This window comes from Mauremys mutica, chromosome 4, assembly GCF_020497125.1.
Source record: "Mauremys mutica isolate MM-2020 ecotype Southern chromosome 4, ASM2049712v1, whole genome shotgun sequence".
Lineage (NCBI taxonomy): Eukaryota > Metazoa > Chordata > Testudines > Geoemydidae > Mauremys > Mauremys mutica.
In genome coordinates, this window is record NC_059075.1 from 107,007,037 (window position 1) to 107,026,197 (window position 19,161).

Genomic DNA, 19,161 nt, shown 5'->3' on the forward strand with positions numbered 1-19,161 from the left:
GCGAGAATCCAACAGGCCTACCCTTGGGAATCAGACCCAAGGCATGTGCATGGAATAGGGAAACAATGGTAGAGTTTATTTTTTTTAAAGTTGCAGTTTAAATAGCATCCATTTTCAAAGCTTCTAGTAAGATTTATTGAGTAATGGTGAAGTTCCGCAACTCTTAAATAGTTCTCAAAAGTTCCAGTATGCTGCAACACAATGAACAAATCCCCTGGTAAAAGAAACATGGTTGCACTAATCTATAAAGAGTTACTACAGTGATGAATGCTGGAGGCCCATAAATAAACAATGCCTATAAATAAATAATGCATTAAAATACAACAAACCCCCACTGATATGTTTCATACTCCAATCCAGTGTTTCCCAAACTTTTGAAAGCTGATCCTCTTTCAGAAAAATGAAGTCAGTTGTGCTCTCCCTGCCAACACACATACACTTTCCATGTGCTCTTAAAAGCTACACCTCTTAATGTACAAAACTGCCACACGCCTCCAGTTATTCCTCCATACACCCCCTTCTGATGAAATAGTGGCATAGATCTTCCTCTCCTTTCTTATGTGCTTTGATCAGCCACAAAATATTTTACAATGTTGACTTTTAAGGTATCACTGCTAGCATCTGACTTAGCAACCATTCAAATGAATGGGGCAATACACACTTTAGAGCTATTGTTTCAGGCTCTCTGCAAACTCAGGCTGAGACCTCTGCTTTGGTTATGTTCATTTCACATTCTGAAAGCTTTCCTTACACCCTAACATCAAAGACTTCATTTTTAAACCACAGGAAAGCTTAAGACAATTTGCAGCCCCCCAGCTGGTACTTTGGGTCCTCTTAGAGGAGTACAAAGCACATTTGGGGGGACACTACCCTAATTACTACCAACCTGTTTTGGAGAAAATTGACTCAGCTTGTTCTCAGCCATCAAATCAGAACACAGTATTTTAATACAGTGGTACACCCAATGTGTACAGTCTTCTTGAGGACCATCACAACAGCCTTCTTAAAGAAGAAATACACTCAAACAACTGAAGTTTTTAAGAGCTGATATTGGAAACAGAGTGAGCTTTTCTGGAGAGAGAACCGATTTCCAGACTTCTCAAGTGTCTCTCAGGTGCAAGTTTTGCTACAGAACAGTTCTTAGGTTTTCTCTGCTGCAATTCACCCCTATGCAGAGGGCAGCACAAGGCCTATGCATTGATTCAGTTCCACATAAGCTCTAGTTCGAGGCTTTAAGGGAGACTTAAGTGCTGTATAGGGCTTGGCCTGGACTGCTAGTGCACCCATAAGTACTTTTAGCTATCTTCAAAGTCAGACACCTTCAGCAGACTCATGTTCTACTTCTAACAGGTTTAGCAGTTTCCCTTACCCTCTTGAATTTTTTCTCTCTTAGCCCATCAACTTATCAAATTACTAGAGTTAATCACCTCATTTTTAAATCTCTCTCTTAACATATTTACTTTTTTCAGTTCAATCACATTATTAAGGGAACTGTAGTTCAGTTTGTCAGATACCCCAAAGCAAATCACAAACTCATGTATTTTTGGGTCATGTCAGAATTGTGGAAGTAGCAGGGATGAGTATATTGACACATCTGAGCATGGACAGAGGGATGGAAGAATTCACAGGAAACCTGACTCTTTAAAAAAAATCCTTTAGTTAGGATACATCTACATTGCAATAAAGACCTGCAGCAAGGCCATGACTGGCCCAGGTCAGCTGACTCGGGCTGCAGGACTAAAATTTGCAGTGTAGATGTTTGGACTCAGGCTGGAGGGGGGTGGTCTCAGAGCCTAGAGCCTAATCTGACCTTGAGCACCTACCCTGCAATTTTCAGCCCAGCAGGCCAAGCCCTGCAAGCCCGAGTCAATTGACTTGGACTCTGAGACTTGGTGCCAAGGGCTTTTTATTGCAGTACAGACGTACCCTTAGATTCCACAAAGAAAGGGGCAAGTTCCTCAGCTGATATAAATTTGCATACCACCAATTTGCACTAGCCAATAATCTTGCCCATGGACTGATATTGTGAACACGATACTATCAAAAAAATTGAATACACGACTGTGACCTTATGGAATAGAGTCTAGTAAAATAAGGCTGAAAACTCTAAACTCAGAACTACTTAGCTACAAGACAAGCCTAATTTAACAGAAATGAAAACAATAGTCTTGGTCATGCATTCCTTGCACTCACAGGGATGGGATGTGGAGGCCTGATAACAAAATGAGTAGGTACGTTATAGCCTGCTTTTTAAGTTACCCTGCTGCTTCTCTCAGCTAAGGAATAGTAAAGGCGGAGGCCTGGAGAGCTTAGGTTGTGTGCATAAAGTTAAGGTGCATTACTAGGTAGGAATGTGTATTTAACAGTCAGAGCTGATTATCTTGTGCTTACTTTATCTAATTAGGATGGGCATGTGAAAAATTGACACAGTAAATGATCTTTCAGGAGGAAATGCTTATCATGATTATAACTTAGTACTTGGAAGGTTTGTTAGCTTGGTTGACAAAAGAGAATTTGCAAGTTGGAACAGAATAACCAGGTCCGACTGTATTGGAAAAGCAAATATATAAGCCAGTTCCAATAGCTTTCAATGACATTGCCTGTTTCATCCCTTTGCTAATTAGGAGCATTACTGATGATGATGATGATAATCTAAATGGGTTAGTGTGACAGAATACACCCTGTATTTACACTCAACACAGTACTGTAATAATCTTTGTACAAAGTATGCTTTGTAAGGTATCATTTGAAAACTCATAATTTGCTGGTCAGCATTGTCCTGGTAAAAATGTGTGTGACAACATTGTGAAGTTATAAGATTTCCCTGTATGGTATTATTAACACATGTTCCACAGCCCTGTCCAAACAGAAGTTGGCAAACAGGTCTGTCCTAAACAAAGGGATGTGTGCTCTGCTTAATTTGCATTTGAACAGTAAACAGAGTCATCCAGAAGGAAAGGAAGACAAAGGAAGTTCAAACAGGTGAAAAAAAACAGCAGGAAATATCCTTCCACATAAATACTTTGCATCCTGGGTCTCAGCTGGAAATGTTTTTCAAGAGAGGGACTGAAGCTATAAAAAAGAGGGGAAAAACCCCCAAGGCACCTCCCTCTATCTCCCTGCCTATCACATTCACTCCACCTGAAGAGATAAAGGAAGCAGGCACTGGACTCTGGGGGAAGGGTCCTGACCTAAGAGTTTGGTCAGTAATTTGCTGAAGAATGTAGTGAGAAATTTTGCTTCAATCTAATAGGTTTGTTAAGTTAGGCATTAGTGAACATCTTATCTTTATTTTTCCTGTAACCATTTCTGACTTTTATGCCTCATTGCTTGTACTCACTTAAAATCTCTCTCTTTGTAGTTAATAAACTTATTTTCCTGTTTTATCTAATCAGGTGTGTTCAAGTTGAAGTGTCTGGATAACTGCATTTGGGGTAACAAGTTGTGTGAATATTATTCCCTTAAAGGAGTAACAGACTGAATGTATTCGTACTGCCCAGGAGAGGGCTTGGCAGTACAGGACATACATTTCTGGGGGAAAATCTAGGAGTGGAAGTGTATTGGGGTCACCTTGTGGTAATTTTTAAGGCTGGTAAGAGCCAAGTTGTGGCTAGCTGGGAGTAATTTACATGCCGGAGGCTGTTTGTGAGCAGCAAGGCATTGTAAAGGGCACCCCAGGTTACAGGGCAGGGGTGACAGAGCTACTTATTAGTCTGGATTGTACCCTGGTATGCCATAGTGAGGAAGGATTTTTGCATCAAATATAGAGTTTTCAGAAGGCACAAGAGTGAAAGACAAACATTAAATATAGGCACAGCTGTGTATTATTGTTCCTTATTAGCTGAATGTGCAGCAGCTGCATGCACAGAGCAGTTCTCCAGGAGTCAAACAAGGGAGAGGGAAGCGAATGCTAAGGAAATTTCTGGGAAGTGCAACCGAACAGTACAAATGTGTGCAACAGCCTTTGAAGTACAAGTTGCTTTGAACTATTTTGTTTTCCAGAGACCTCACAGTGATTATAGAAGATTACATACACAATTCCTGATTGATAGCAAGGTAACTGAATTACATATAAAATACAGTCCAGGAAGTAGTAAGACTTTGAATTATAAGGCTATAAATACATCAAGAGCTTCTGGTGACATCATTATAAACCACAACAGAGACACTAGTTCCTCATGTCATCACTGGACCCCCAAGCTGCATTTTTAGCTTTGTACACTATGTACAGCAGATTTTTAATTTTTGATTCTACAGTGCATGAATGAAAGATATTTTTGCAGAAAACTAATTTAGTCAACAGAAAACTTACCTGGAATGAAATAGATTTTTTTTTTAAAATTAGACTGAGGACTCAGGGATCATGTTCTGCTCTCCTGTACTGTTTGTGTGCATTAGATTTGTGCCAGTGCACATAAATTTGAGTCCAGGAGTTTAAAAGCTTTCACAATTGTAATAGGATGTAAAAATGTTGTTATGCTAGTAAATTAATTAAATAGGACATTCAAGAATGGTACTCTGCTTTAAAAGTAAATTATAGGGTGGATAAACTAGGCTGTACTAGAAGTGATTTGTTCCTGATGCATAAAATTCACTCTTGTGCAGAGGGGTAGAGTAAGACATAAGGCACCATCCACGATCCTTTTAATCCCTCAAAATACCATTGTCTACTAGATTCTATAGAACCTTTCCTCAACAGTGATGTATTCACCCCCTGTGGAGACAGTACAGCACCTAAATGGTGCTAAGGGGTGAAAAAATTTCTACACAATTTTAAACAATCCTACAGACTTTATGAGTGAATAATATCCTTGTTATAGAGTTCTACAGAATGGTTTTAAAACGTCTATGGAAAGAATATTACTCTCTGTGGTGGTGCCTAATGATGCCATTATATTTAGAGTTGTGTTATAAAATGGCCTCAGAATTGTGCATACATTTCGGCTTTACTCAACAGTGGTCTTTTAGTGTAATATTTCACTTTTACTTTTCACACCATTAGAAATGTCTGTGTAGTCTCCATTTGGTTTCTCATTATAACTTTTTAACAAGAAGTGTTTGAAACTGGGCTCTGGTTGACATTTGTCTTTGGCAGTCCAACCATCCATTGTTGACTGATACTTTTTTCAAAAACAACACATAGCTACACAGAATTTGATAGACAGGTGTATCCTGAATACATCTGGTGCAGTTTAAGAACCTTGCTGCATTGAGATCTATTTTGGATAAATTTGGGACATTTTCTTTATTCTTCCAACATCGTACTTATGGATGCACCCTTAAAAAAATAAATATTTAGGCACTGATCTTGCAAACACTTAACTTTAAGCACAAGTAGTCCCATTAAGCTGAGCTGAGGTTTTTTGGTTTTCTAACATTTTTATTTTCAACAACAAAAAAACCCATACATTTTCCATGGAAAGCAGACACTTTTGGCAGAAAAATTAAAAAAAAATAATTCTATGAACATTTTTTGACAACTCTAATTCTAAACATGCTTACCATGTTAGCTTTCAAGAGTGCCATCATTCAATGTTGGATTAATTTAAACATTGGGTTGGACTGGTTAATAGAAAGTGTAGAGTCAATAGCTGGTACATATTTTAACTCTAAACATTTTATTCCCTTAAGACTCCTCTTTGCGGGCATACAATAGAACAAAGTAGATTTGCAATATACTGTTCATTCAAAGGAAGAATGTCTGATTTCTCCCAATTTGGTGGGAAGTTTTCAAAAGCACTTGATAAATTTAGGAGCATAAATCCCATTGAAATTCAATGGTATTTGTAGTCTTTAAGTCATGTTGGGTTTTTTGAAAATTTTACCTTAAATACCTTAGAACTTTTTTGAAAACTGACTCCTAACTTTGTAACTGCAGATAAAACTTTACTGGAAGATTCTGCAGCATATCATTAGCATATAGTACGGCCTTGAGGTATGTAAGATGTAAACTTACAACTTTTGAATGGCTAAGACTAATTGTTCAAGAATAATTACAAATGCTGGAAAAGATAGAGAACATCCTTATGGGATTTGGATAGATGGCCTGGAACATGTTTTCTTGCAGATGGCAAAACATACAGCAGAATGGAGGAGCCAGTTTAGCAAATTGAGTGCCAAGCACAAACAAGTTTTAAGTGTGAAGGGAATAGTCCCATTATAACGGTCCAATGGTTTTTCAGCTTCTATCTATCAAGTGATCTGCTGCAGGGGACTTTAGTTTACTCTCCAGGTGGATAATGTTGTACAAGGTATTCAGGCATTTTCAAAATCTGTTTTTGACAAACCCCGGGTGGGAAGTAGATATAAGGTGTGGATCTATTGTTTCTAAGTCTCTTAGTTAATACCATGACTAATCTTTGACACCAGTATGAACCCCCTTCAAATTTCAAGTCCCTGCCCCAAAACACGGAGGAACTGGATTTTTCTCAACTAAACGGTTGTAAGAATTATTTTTAATACGGCAAAACACCAAATATCTTAATCTTGTTCTCAGAAACAGCTAAACCATTTAAGTTGAAACTTTCCACAAAAATGTGACCTGTGGCAAAAACTCAGCATATAAAGAAAGTTTCAACCTGAACAGTTAAGGTTGGGTAAAGTTATAAGCAACTGGAGACAGGGCCTTATAGTAGGAAGTGTCAGACAAGTCTAACCATAAGCAGCACTACCAGCTACACCAATAATAGAAAATATTCCAGATGAGATTTTGTTTTCAAAATCATTAAACACAACCTATGTAGTAAAATAGCTTGATAATGTTTATAAATTTCAGTGATGAAATGAGGGCCCAGGTTTTGTGGTTGCAGGAAATAAATGTCTCATTTCATTTCTTATTAACAAATGGTGCTTCTAAGGATTGATAATAATTATTGACCAACTACTTTTCAATAGTCCCCATCCCCTTTTAAATATTTAAAGGGAAGGAGTAACAAACTCATTTTAGATGGAGTGGATTGAAGGTGGGAAATGTATTGTTATGATTATTAATAATGGTGCCTAAGTCACTTTTGAAATTGGGACTTACGCTCCTAAGCCACTGAAGCACTTTTCAAAATTTTACCTTTTATGCCTATTGTGCAAGGATTTTCAAATTTATTAATTGAATGTATTACTATATATTTATTAATTAGAGTAGCAAGTACAATGAATGGAGCTAAGCTCATTTACAGCATTTCAGGCTTTATATTTTTCAATGTAAAACTAAATCATATAGGGGGAGATTTGCAAAAGGGCCAAAGGAATATAAAGGCACAAAGCCCACTGACTTCCATTAGTGAATTACTGATACAAGCTACACTGATATAAGCGATTCTAAATCAAACAGAGTGTTGATACAGGGGTTTCTATTGGGTTAACTAAATCGGTTTAAAAAACCCCACAGCTTTGACAGACAGGTGCAACTTTTTATGTTGACCAGGCCAAAGTTAATTAGCCACTGTTAAATGTTTATGTATCCAAAATACCAGCAACTGAAATGAGACAGAAGAAATGTCAATGTAGGCTATAGGCATAGAGATAACTGATTATCTCATGAACTTCGAAGGGTTTTTTTTACCTCTATAGGAGGGGCAAAAGAAACGAAGCAGAAACCTTGCAGTATGCTAACAAATTTCCATCTCTGCCCCTTATCAGGACTTCATTAACATTGAGTATGAGATAGAAAACAAGGTTAAAGTAGTATTTTAATCTCTAAGCCTACTGAGTCAGCATGACAGTAACACACAACTCAGAATTAATGAAGACATATGAGAATGTTTGCATTGCAAGAAGGAGATGGAGATAACAGCAGGTGAAAGGTCAAGTCCATTAGCAGAAAACAACATTTTAATTCAGGCTGCATTTCAGCAGGTTAGCCTATTCCCAGTGTGTCCACAGTGGACTAACCTGATGCTAAACAACCACCCTATTCAAGGAGGGAGAGAATAGTGGGCGTGACTCACCATTACTGATATGAATTGTGCTAGTCTCTTTTTCTTACATTTATAAAAGAAACAATAAGCCAGGAGTATAAAAGGGCTTATTTAGAAAACTAGCCCTCTGTTCAAAACGTACCTGAAATTTTTTCTTTGCCACAAAGTACTGCATCCGTCGTATCACCTTAATGGCAGCACGGTGGTGTTCTCGCAGCCTGTAGGAAAAATGAGACGAGTGAGTTCGGTGAAAGAGATCATCTCCAGCCATATAATAAGGATAATAACCTTCATTAAGTGCTTCAGTGACAAGTGAATGTTTATGTAAGAAGCAACAATTCCTTCTGTGGATACAACATACCATTATTGGGACCACACATACCAAAAAAAAAGCTTTTAAAATCTGGAATTTTATCTCTACAGTTTATGCTAGGATGCAGTGTATTGCACAATGTTAAGTGGTGACCATATGAATCTCTGCCTGTGTCAGGTGAGCCCCCTCCCATCTCTCTTGCTTTCTCTTTCTCTCAAAAGCCCCAGACATGAGCATTTAGAACTTTAGCTCTCAGGTTTCTTTTTTATATAAAAGCACCCTAGTATCGTAGCCTATAGTATAGCTTTTTCTTTCCAGATCTTTTGCAAGTTTTCCTTCACTTGCACTAATTTGTACTTTTAGGAAAACCATCACTGCATGAATGGTACTATAGCAGTATATGAAACATTAACAATAAGTAACATATGGAAGTCCCCTATAAACACAAATAGAATAGAATCAAGAAATGCTAAGTAATTCATAATAACTGATTACCATAAAGCTTTTGCTTTTCACAACACATAGTATTAAACATTATACTTTATTTAATACAGATTATAAACATGACAGGTTTTTCTTTATACTTTTAATTATATTTTAAAATATTTTAAATGTGATAAATATATTTTCTTAAAATTATAATCAGATAAGATATGTTTGTGATTTATTCAAATGATTTCTTTTTTATTGTCATTCTTCAGCTATAACAAATGAAAAACACTTAGTGTTATAGACACTTACCCACCATAAATACATCATTTTAAACTGGGCTACTTTGACTTTTATCCCAGTAGCATTCAATACTTCTACTAACTACTAAAGGGCACAAGCAGTAGAGCAGTGCTGACCTTACTTAGATTTTCCAAATGTATTTTCTTTGTAATTTATTATCAGTAATGGTTGTTTATAAAGCCATATTTACACACATGAAGACTCCATTTGCTGCTAAATAGTGTGTTCTGTTTATATTGAGCTGACAGCCTTCGTACCCTCCCTGGGATGGGAATCTCTCACAACAAAGTCCTTTACATGTTTAGGTCTCTTGCAGAACACAGCTCAGCAGTATGGTCAGCCCTACACATAATCTGATTTTTCCTGAGTAGCCACACATTTCCTCCAGCAAACAATTTTTCCACGGTGTAATTGGTGAAATTCCACCTTCTGGGCAATATTGCAAATGTTCACAAATTTGCTCCTCTCCCTATCTGGAAAACCAACCATTTTCATACAGAATGGTCTTACTCTGCACTTTTTCCAATTCTTATATATGTTTTTTGAGGTGGGGCAACCAGAACTGCACACAGTATTCAAGGTGTGGGTACACCATGGATTTATATAGTGGCATTATGATATTTTCTGTCTTATTATTTACCACTTTCCTAATGCTTCCTAATATTCTGTTAGGTTTTTTGACTACGGTTGTATATTGAACAGATATTTTCAGGAAAACTATCCACAATGACTCCAAGATCTCTCTTGAGTGGCAACAGCTAATTTTGACCCCATCATTTTGTATGCATAATTGTGATTATGTTTTCCAATGTGCTTTATTTTGCACTTAACAACATTGAATTTCATCTGCCATTTTGTTGCCCAGTCACCCAGTTTAGTGAGATCCCTTTGTATCTCTTTGCCGTCTGCTTTGGACTTAACTATCTTAAGTAATTTTGGATCATCTGAAAATTTTGCCACCTCACACTTCACCGCCTTTTCCAAACCATTTATGACTATGTTCAATAGCACTGGACCCAGTACAGATCTTTGGGGTGCTCTGCTATTTACCTCTCTCTCCATTGTGAAAACTGACCATTTATTCCTACTCTTTGTTTCCTGTCTTTTAACCAGTTACTGATCCATGAGAGGACCTTCCCTCTTATCCCATGCCTGCTTATTTTGCTTAAGAGTCTTTGGTGAGGGACCTTGTGAAAGGCTTTCTTAAAGTCCAAGTACACTATAGTAAATCGATCACCATTGTCCCCATTTGTTGGCCCCCTCAAAGAATTCTAATAGATAGGCGAAGCATGATTTCCCTTTACAAAAGTGGTGTTGATTCTTCCCCAACATACTGTGTTTATTTATGAGTCTGATAACTGTGTTCTTTACTATATTTTCAATCAATTTGCCTGGTACTGAAGTTAGGTTTACTGGCCTGTAATTGCCAGGATTATCTCTGGAGACAGGTAGCATAGCACAGTTAGTAGTTCTGCAATTTCATATCTGAGTTCCTTCAGAACTCTTGGGTGAATACCATCTGGTTCTGGTGATGGATTACGGTTCCATTTATCAGTTAAAATAGCTTTCCCCAGAAAAACACTAGTTTTTAACCTGGTAAAAATCGCCTCTTGTTTTCATAACCCCTTCTCCATCCCACCACATAAGGTTTTCCAATGCATCCGTTTTCAATCACTCTTTGTTTAATGCTAATGTTTACTTCTCTGAAAGGAAAACAGAAAATTCACACATTTCTTTTATTCTTCTACACCACAACCCCTTTAGAAACTCCCACATAACACTTGTTGTTTTGCTAACATTGAAAAAAGTCCCTGCATACAAGGCTCTCCTACTTCCCTGAGATTAAATGTTTTTGGAGTGAAAGAAAGGAATAAGGATTTTAATTAGTAGCCAAGGTTATGATTCTTGGTTGTTTGATGTCTTCTGCAAACTGGTAACAAATGCTTTAGTAAATGTAGAGTTTAAACATTAACTCGCAATATTTGATTGTATGACCATTTGTGACATACCTGTAGTCTCTAGGCAGACAGTGGATGTATTAACAAATCTATAATTTCAGGGACTTCTTCCTATGTGCATATTTGCCAACCAGCTGTACAGTACATTTTCATTCTCTAAGCAATATTTTCATGACTAGCTGCACACTCCTGAAAATCTGACCACTTTTAGCTGGGAGCTGAGCACTCTTGAAAATCTAGCCCCTAAATTTCACAGGTTTGGACTTGCTTAGCTTTAGAAAAAAGTTTTATAAATATTTAATGGGTAGGATCAGGGGGAGGGAGAGCTGAGTTATATATATAAAAAAAGACATTCTCCTTTTGTAAGTATATTTACATAAAACCATGCATTAGACTCTATGATATACTGTTATGAACTTAACGGATATCTCTGAGGTAACCTGCAAGTAAATATGAGTGCTCCTAATAATCAAGAGAAGTAGTCAACACATCATTATCTTAAAATTAAGCTTAAACATTTTTATGCCTGTAAAATCCAGACCCACAGAGAATCACTGACTGTGGCTTCAGGTGACATCCCAGCATGCATTATGCTGGACAGAAGCCAGTTAAGGCTTTTTTTCCCCTTTCCCAGCAATGTTTCACAGTTACCGGTATTTCACTCTCTCTCTTTCTCTGAACTCTCCTCCCCCTCCTTCTTTATTTAAGTGAATTTAATGTTGCTAAAAGACAACCCTAATGGCTCAAGTGTTCTTTCCACATGGAAAGCTTGCAATACACCATAGGCTTGTTGTCGGGATCATCTCAGGAGGTGGGAAGGTTATTATAGTTCTAATGTCCATTTGGTTTTCGGCCATAATATTGGGACTGTCCATTGGTTTCAGTTGTGACAATTGTCTTGGATCTGAACCAAGAATTTATTTCACATAGCTGACTGAGCAACCATCAGCAGGCTAATGATTTTCAGTCACTGTAAATCTAATTTGAAATGAATTGGTTTCATGCTGTAGAGATGAAAGACTCTGTATCCCTTTAATAATTCTGTGAACCATCTTTGTAAATAAGTTTAATGTTCCTAATTTAAAAGGCTACAATAAAAAAAACCCCACACACATTAGAAAAAAAGCACAATAGTCTCAGTATTGTCCACCCAAGGGGTCAAAAAATTAAGTCCATTCCCCAAAAATAATTAGACTGTCTTAAAAATCATGAGATTAAAATAAATAAATAAAATAAATGTTGGTTCCTTCTGACTTTCTGAGTCTTTATGGGTGCACTTGCTTTATGTTTTCAAGCCTCTCTCTGCAACCATGAGGGCCAGAAACCTTTTTTTTTTTTTTTTTTTAATGAAAGCTGAGATTCTCATGCAATGTCATGATTTCAGCAACTGGGGCTTTAATGAAATTGCAAGGGTTGGCAACAAAAAGGAACGTCATTGGCAATTACAGATCTGTTTAACATAGTCCCTGATATTGCAAACTTTTATTCACATGCTTAACTTTACAGAGGTGAATAATCCCACTGACTGTAGCTGACTAACTTGAACTTCAGTGGAACTGCTCACCTCTGTAAAGTTAAGCATATGCCTAAATGTTTGCAGGATTTGGGCTTTAGATTGTGTGCCGCTTACACAGACATTCTTCTTTGTGCTTTGTAGATCTAGGGGCATATTATCAGCACTCAGTTAAAATCAAAAAATAAAAAATAATCAGGGTTTTCTGTCCCATGTCAGGCACTAATGTTTTTTTTCATTATAAAAATCACATAAAAACACAGGACATTTAAAAACCAAAACAAATGAAAATGTCACCCATGTTTCAACAGAGCTGACAATTGTGTACAACGTCCGCATGCGCAGATTATGATAGTGGAAAGCAAGTGCATAACAATGACAGGCACACTTGTTATTCTTTAAAGGATTTATGCTTATCAGTGAAAACCATGTGTTCATTTTGCTGAGATAGATCAGAATCAATTTACCCTTGACAAATAGTTGATGAACAATATGTTACACCACATTCGGTCATGTCAATTTGACTGTAATCCTTTAAATGTAATGGAAGCACAGCTGCATTCAATAATATATATTCTGACACTCACAAACACTGTACACAGATCACATGAGATTTTCAGTGGGCTTTAATACATGGAACGGAGCTCTGGAACAACAAATATAACACTGGAATTGTTAATGTCATGGGAATTATGCTGAATTGACCTGGGTATATATCCGTACAGGGGCAGTTTTAATAATCCCTTGAGAGCTGACAGCAATACTAGGTCAGTAGGACCAATGGATTAACACAAACCAACAGCATTTATAGTCTGACATTTATAGACAAGGCTTTTTATTTGCACTCTAACATCAGGTAAAAATGTATGGCTGTTGGAGGCACTCCTCATAATATCAGAGTCAGGGGTGAGAAAAACCTAAAACAAAACTTTGTGAGTCAAGCATCCATATCACACATGAGATGAAATTCATACCACAGAATCTCTGCTCTTGGGCTTTCTTCATTATTTCTTTCTTTTCCTCTTTTGCAATTAATTTACTCAGCTATAATGGAAAGTTCCACTTGGAGGAACAATAAACTCTTCACCAGCCAATCAGAATTCTGAAGCTGAAATGATATCCTTACCCTTTTAGTAAAACATCAGGGCTGCAGATCTTTAGATAATCCTACAGCATATGCTGATTCACTAGTGAGACATTTATAATGCTCAACAAATACTGTAGTGGAGCCACTTGCTCTAAGAGAGATCAAACGTGTCTTTGACCAAATGATCTTTTTTATAACATAGTTCCCTAGAATTTCAATGCATTTAGAAAGGTATGTCCCCATCCTGTAATCCTAAATTTACACAGGGCAACAGTGAAGTTAATGGGATTCTGCACAGATGCAAGAGTCCACACCAGCAGTTCAGATTGCATATTTGGGGACTGAGGCTCCAGTACTGCAAATAAGCCAGTGGAACTTCCCATGAGATGTTGCTTTGCAGGATCAAGGTCTAAAAAAGAATCTCCCTGAAGATGTCTTTTTTGAATGCAATCTTTACATGGGTTTCTTAAATGCAGGAAGAAAACAAGCTAAATGGTTTGCTTATTTTTGTACTCCAAGAAAAATGCAACATTTTTTCTGGAAAAAAAGGAAAATTTCAAAAGGTTCTTAGTCCATAACAGGGTACACAACACTGGCATTAAAAATGAACAATTTGAGAATTATTTAATGCTATGGAATTGGCCACTGCATATGTGCAGTGTTTTACTAATTTAACAATATGCATCATAATTAAGATACAGAAAATTATCTACATAATGAATTTAAACAGCTACAATTCATTAGGTACCTGCTGTAATATGTTCTTAGAAATGACGACTAAATATGTAGTAAACTGGTAAAATATATACAATTTTCAATGTTTCTCAAGAGATTTCTTTCCTTTTTTTGTTCCTATTTAAAATAGGTTGTCATACCCCACTCAGGAAGAAAAAGCCAGGAAATTCCAAATTTAAAGTTGTCACTCCATCCCAAGCGCACGTCAATGTGGTTTCCTTGTTTGTTTGTTTTTCATAATAACATGGGCTCAGGGATGGATTGGCAGCCTAAACTTTGAATTTCCTGCCTTTTGTTGATTTGTGTCACTGTCTTCATGACACAGGGTTGGAACACATTCTTTGATTTTGCATTGCTTGTCTGTTTATTTTTAAAAAGTTGCATAATTCACTAAGAGGCAGCATTTATTATATTGAAAAAATCTTCCTTAATTTCATATACATTCTTTAGTAATTGCATTAAATAGTGGCTCATATGCTCATTTCAGGAAAATGTTTCACATACTGATTTAGTACTAATGTAAATATTATAGCAATGAGGCAAAGGAAAGGTGGTGCTAATTTCCTGTTGATACTGTTTGTATTTTTTGTTCACTTGCACAACATATTATCATCAGGACCATCATGTTTGCCGCAGTCCTTCCAAGGTACACAGACACTGATAGTATCTGAGGTTAAAGCTCAACATTGTCTATTCTGAATGAGCTCTATGAGAACTCTGAAGCTTAGCAGGAGAGAGTCACAGATTTATATCTTGTACAAAATGCCCATTTTTCTATAAATCTATCACTGAGTTGAAGTTGAGCTCAGTTTTCAAGCATGTTTAAATTCTCTGCAGTCTTCTTGGATTTTGACCTTAGACAGAAATAAAGCACTAAGAACGAAGTCTGAAGTGGGTTGGCTTGAAGTTTTTGGCACTAAATCTTTATTTAGACTTGAACTTTATCTTTAACACATCAGATTTTAATAATACACTTTGCAAGTGAACTGGCCATTTTCCACACAGGCACAGAAAATTGTTCCTTGTAACAAAATCTGGTGGAAGAGATTCTGAATACCTACATTAAGCCATTTCATTAGTGCATTAAGTCTAATGAAATCTTTCATCGTTTGTTCTCTAGAGGCTTTCAGTATAGAATTTGCTATGGACCAAGGTTATTCTTGTCTTTTCACACATTCTGTCATTCCTTGCACATTATGCTTGAGGGAGCTGCTCATTACTGAGCAATGCTTTAAATGTGATGGGTTGAAATGGATTAAGTTGCATCTTCATACATTATATAACAGGAAATGCTTGACCACAGTACTAGAGACTGAAATCAGAGTAACTGGCTATTGAAAACAATGTGTGCTACCCAGCTTTCTTTTATTTTTATTTTTTATTATTATTATTCATTGTTGGAACTTGGCAACCATTATTTACTTCAGATATTTAAGAAAGACTTTTGTAAGAAACTTTATGATTTACTGAGAGCACTCAGCAAAAGAACCTCACCCATAAATGATTCATTAAAACATCTTAAGGATGTATTACTGAAAGCTGCCCCTAAGTGTTGGAAAAGTACAATGACATTGTCAGGACAATATGGGTCCAAAATTTAGAATGAATGAAAATAGGCTTGACCAAATCTTAAGATTAAATGAAATGTTTCTATAGTCTTTTCAAACGTATGGAAACTGCTTATTTTTAAAGGAATAACTTTCCCTCTAGTGTTTGCAACCCTAACATTCCAGCCTGCTGCTAATATGGGATTAGAAACTGACTGCAAACACAAATGAAATTGATTAGTTTATTTTTTCAATCACCACACTGGGTTAAATGCACTGTTTATTTTTGCATAAGTGGTGACAAGATTTTTAAAATTCTTTCAGTTTTAATAATCAACAGTGTTATTAGTAATTAGATCTGGGCAAGTAATTTTGTCATGTATAAAGTATTTATTTAACTTAGCCTTTTTCTCTTTGCAAACTGTCCATGAACAACTTACGATTTTCTCAAACGTATTCGTTATTCTAAATACTGAATCGTTCAGTATCACCATTAAATAATTTCTGTGACGAATTCCTGGTTTCTAGTTTGCATATGAGTAGTTTGTTGCACATACCTAATGTTAGAAATATGGCCAGTTTTGATTAGCTTTATAGATTGCATAACATTGTTTTTGTTCCCTGATTAGGGGAAGGTAATGGTTTGGCTTTCAATGTGAATACTATAAATTACGAATTCAAAATTCAAGCTCTCCAAGAATACTCTGCTATATTCCCTTCAAACTCAGTCTTTTGGTTATCATTTCCACCAATAAATTATTTGGCTATACTATTCACTGAATGTGAACATAGCCAAAGGATATTAGTTAAAAATTTGAATTAATATTTGTGGGATTTTCTCCAGTATTCTCTCAGTTCCATTAGTAACAGATAAAGAAATCTGTTTTTTTTAAATATATGAATTTTAAACCCAACAGTGTCCCTTCAATGCACTCCTATTTCTATTTGACACCAGCCTTCACTTCTGCTCCCTTAAAAACAAAACCAAACCAAATCTAACATGGATTTAAGTCAGAAATCACCTATGTAATTTATCAATCTCCATCCCCCTTTGCTTTAGAGACAAAATTGTTAGCTTGATTTGTGGTTTCTTAACAGATGTGGGACAAAGCAACACTGCATACATGAAATATACAGTATAATGTCTTTTGAAACCTAATAAAGAAATGTGTTTAATGTGTTTGGTTAATAGTAAAAACAGAGTACTTGCTAATAAAAAGCATTTTCAGAAGAGAACAAAAATTTGTAGAGCATCTTTCACGCTGAAGGTTATAAAATGATTTATATGGTATTTATGATAGTTGGTGACTATGACAGTGATTCAGGAGAACATAACTATTTAGAACAGAATTTAAGATTTACTTAACTCAATGCCACTTAAGCATATGCCTGAATGCTGTCTAGAACAGGATGGTAAAGCACATGCTGAAGTGCTTTTCTGAATCTACGCCTAGACATGATTTAGCTGGGGGTTGGTCCTGCTTTAAGCAGGGGATTGGACTAGATGACCTCCTGAGGTCTCTTCCAACCCTGATATTCTATGATTCTATGCAAATGTAACAGCCAGTATGAGCTCAGCAATAGGTAAGGTGAAGCACAATAGGTATTTGTTGGCCAGGACATTGTGGACCTTGGTTTAATGTCTCAAGACTGAAGCATAATCTCTCTTTACAATGCAGCATCTCATTTATACTGCAGAACACTGACCGAATTGGGTAAGGAACTCAAGTCCTGGTCATTTTACAGTTGGATCTTCCAAGAACCAAGTTCTGAGAAATATTTTCATGGCACTGAGAGTTTTGGCAAGGGCTTGCACACAATAAATCCTCCTGATGACTATTCTCAACTATAGTGTTCTGTGGGTTCTTCTGCCTCTTCCCAGGTTCTTGTGGATCCCCCTCAGCTGTCCCTCTATTATTACAGCACACCCTCAAAGTCCTGTATTACAATCACCATCTCCTAGCTAAAAGAGAATAGAACAGCAATCCTATTGGAGCTCATTGTTATAGTTCTTTAGTTGGTCAGTGGGGGACACATTTATACAGAATGCAAAATATTTTAAAACAGCTCTGCCTTCATTAGTTCTTGTATATTTAATGAAGGAAAGCTGACTATTTTAAGTGCTGATGAGGTGCAAACACCATAGTTAAGGTCATATACAGTCTTTCAAGGCCAAACCCTCTGCTGGAGTAAATGGATGCAGCTTCAGTGATTTCATTGGAGTTCCACCCAATTACACCAGGAGAGAACAGTGGCCCCTTCTGTGAATGCTTGGGCTGGAAATCTGGTGAGAGCAGACTCTCTTGTGAGATTTCTTGTACTTCCTGAACAGTCTCTGATATATAGTTTGACACTGCTGCTTCCACTCCTGGCACCAGCATTTGCTAAGTTGCACAAAACAAACTAAAAGCTGAAAAGAAAATAATCATTTTTTTTAACTCCACAGAGTTAGGGTTTGGGGTAAAGATATGAACCAGATCTTATTTGATCAGAGATAATAGGGGATAAGTGGTAAAGAAGTATAGCTTGCACCTATCTGGCATCCAGTGGATGTGCAAAATGAGTGCAACTTACATATCAAGGGAGTAGAAGGAAGGTAGCAGAAAAATTAATAGGAAGGTACCAGCATAAGAGAAAGCAGCCGTCCATTTCGTACTTGTTCTATACTCCCTGGTTTGATGCTCCACCTATGGCCTTGGCCCACTTGTACTGAATATCCTTTGAATGCCAAATGGTGCAAGTTACACAACTTTACTACACAATATGTAGCTTCTATGACAACCTAGCTCTCTGTTGAATTTGTCCCTGAGATTTCCATGAGCATTGTACCCACTCACCCCAAGTCTGAATTTAGCCCATTGTGTTTAATCTTAAATTGGATGGTCTAGAACACCTACCATACACTGAAGACATTACTAGAGCTCTGCAAATCTGCGGATATCTGCTTTATATCCATGAACCATGTTTGTGGACCGCGACTCAGATGCGGATAGAAATTTTGTAGCCGCGCAGGGCTCTACACGTTACATAAACTATTTAACTGAAACCCGTAATATACAGTCAATGCTGACCTTATCGCACCAAAATCTTGAACCAAACTCATCAAGAGGGCTTTGGATGTTTGCTTTTGCTGCATACTGTAGTTTATTTTAACCATTCCCCTCCCCCCCATCTTAATGAAGACTTGCCATGAAATGCTACTTCTAGTTAAAAATCTTATTTAACCTTTCTTGCTTTGCAACAAAAGGAGGATTTTTTTATTGTATCAACAGTGAAAGTAGTTCACTGGGGAATTGTGCTAGGTCAAAACAATACTGCATTGCTTCTTATTAAATTACACATAATGGCTGCAGTCAGGGCCTC

At 36.8% G+C, this 19,161-nt stretch overlaps 1 protein-coding gene across 1 annotated transcript in view; it reads right to left on the reverse strand.

The window, feature by feature from the left end:
- The window catches only part of KCNQ1 (potassium voltage-gated channel subfamily Q member 1), a 551,524-nt gene that overhangs the window by 153,845 nt on the left and 378,518 nt on the right, over positions 1-19,161 (reverse strand). The window contains exon 12 of the mRNA XM_045016478.1: positions 8,056-8,131. Within this exon, the coding sequence (XP_044872413.1) occupies positions 8,056-8,131 (76 nt within the window). The remainder of the gene's footprint in view (positions 1-8,055; positions 8,132-19,161) is intronic.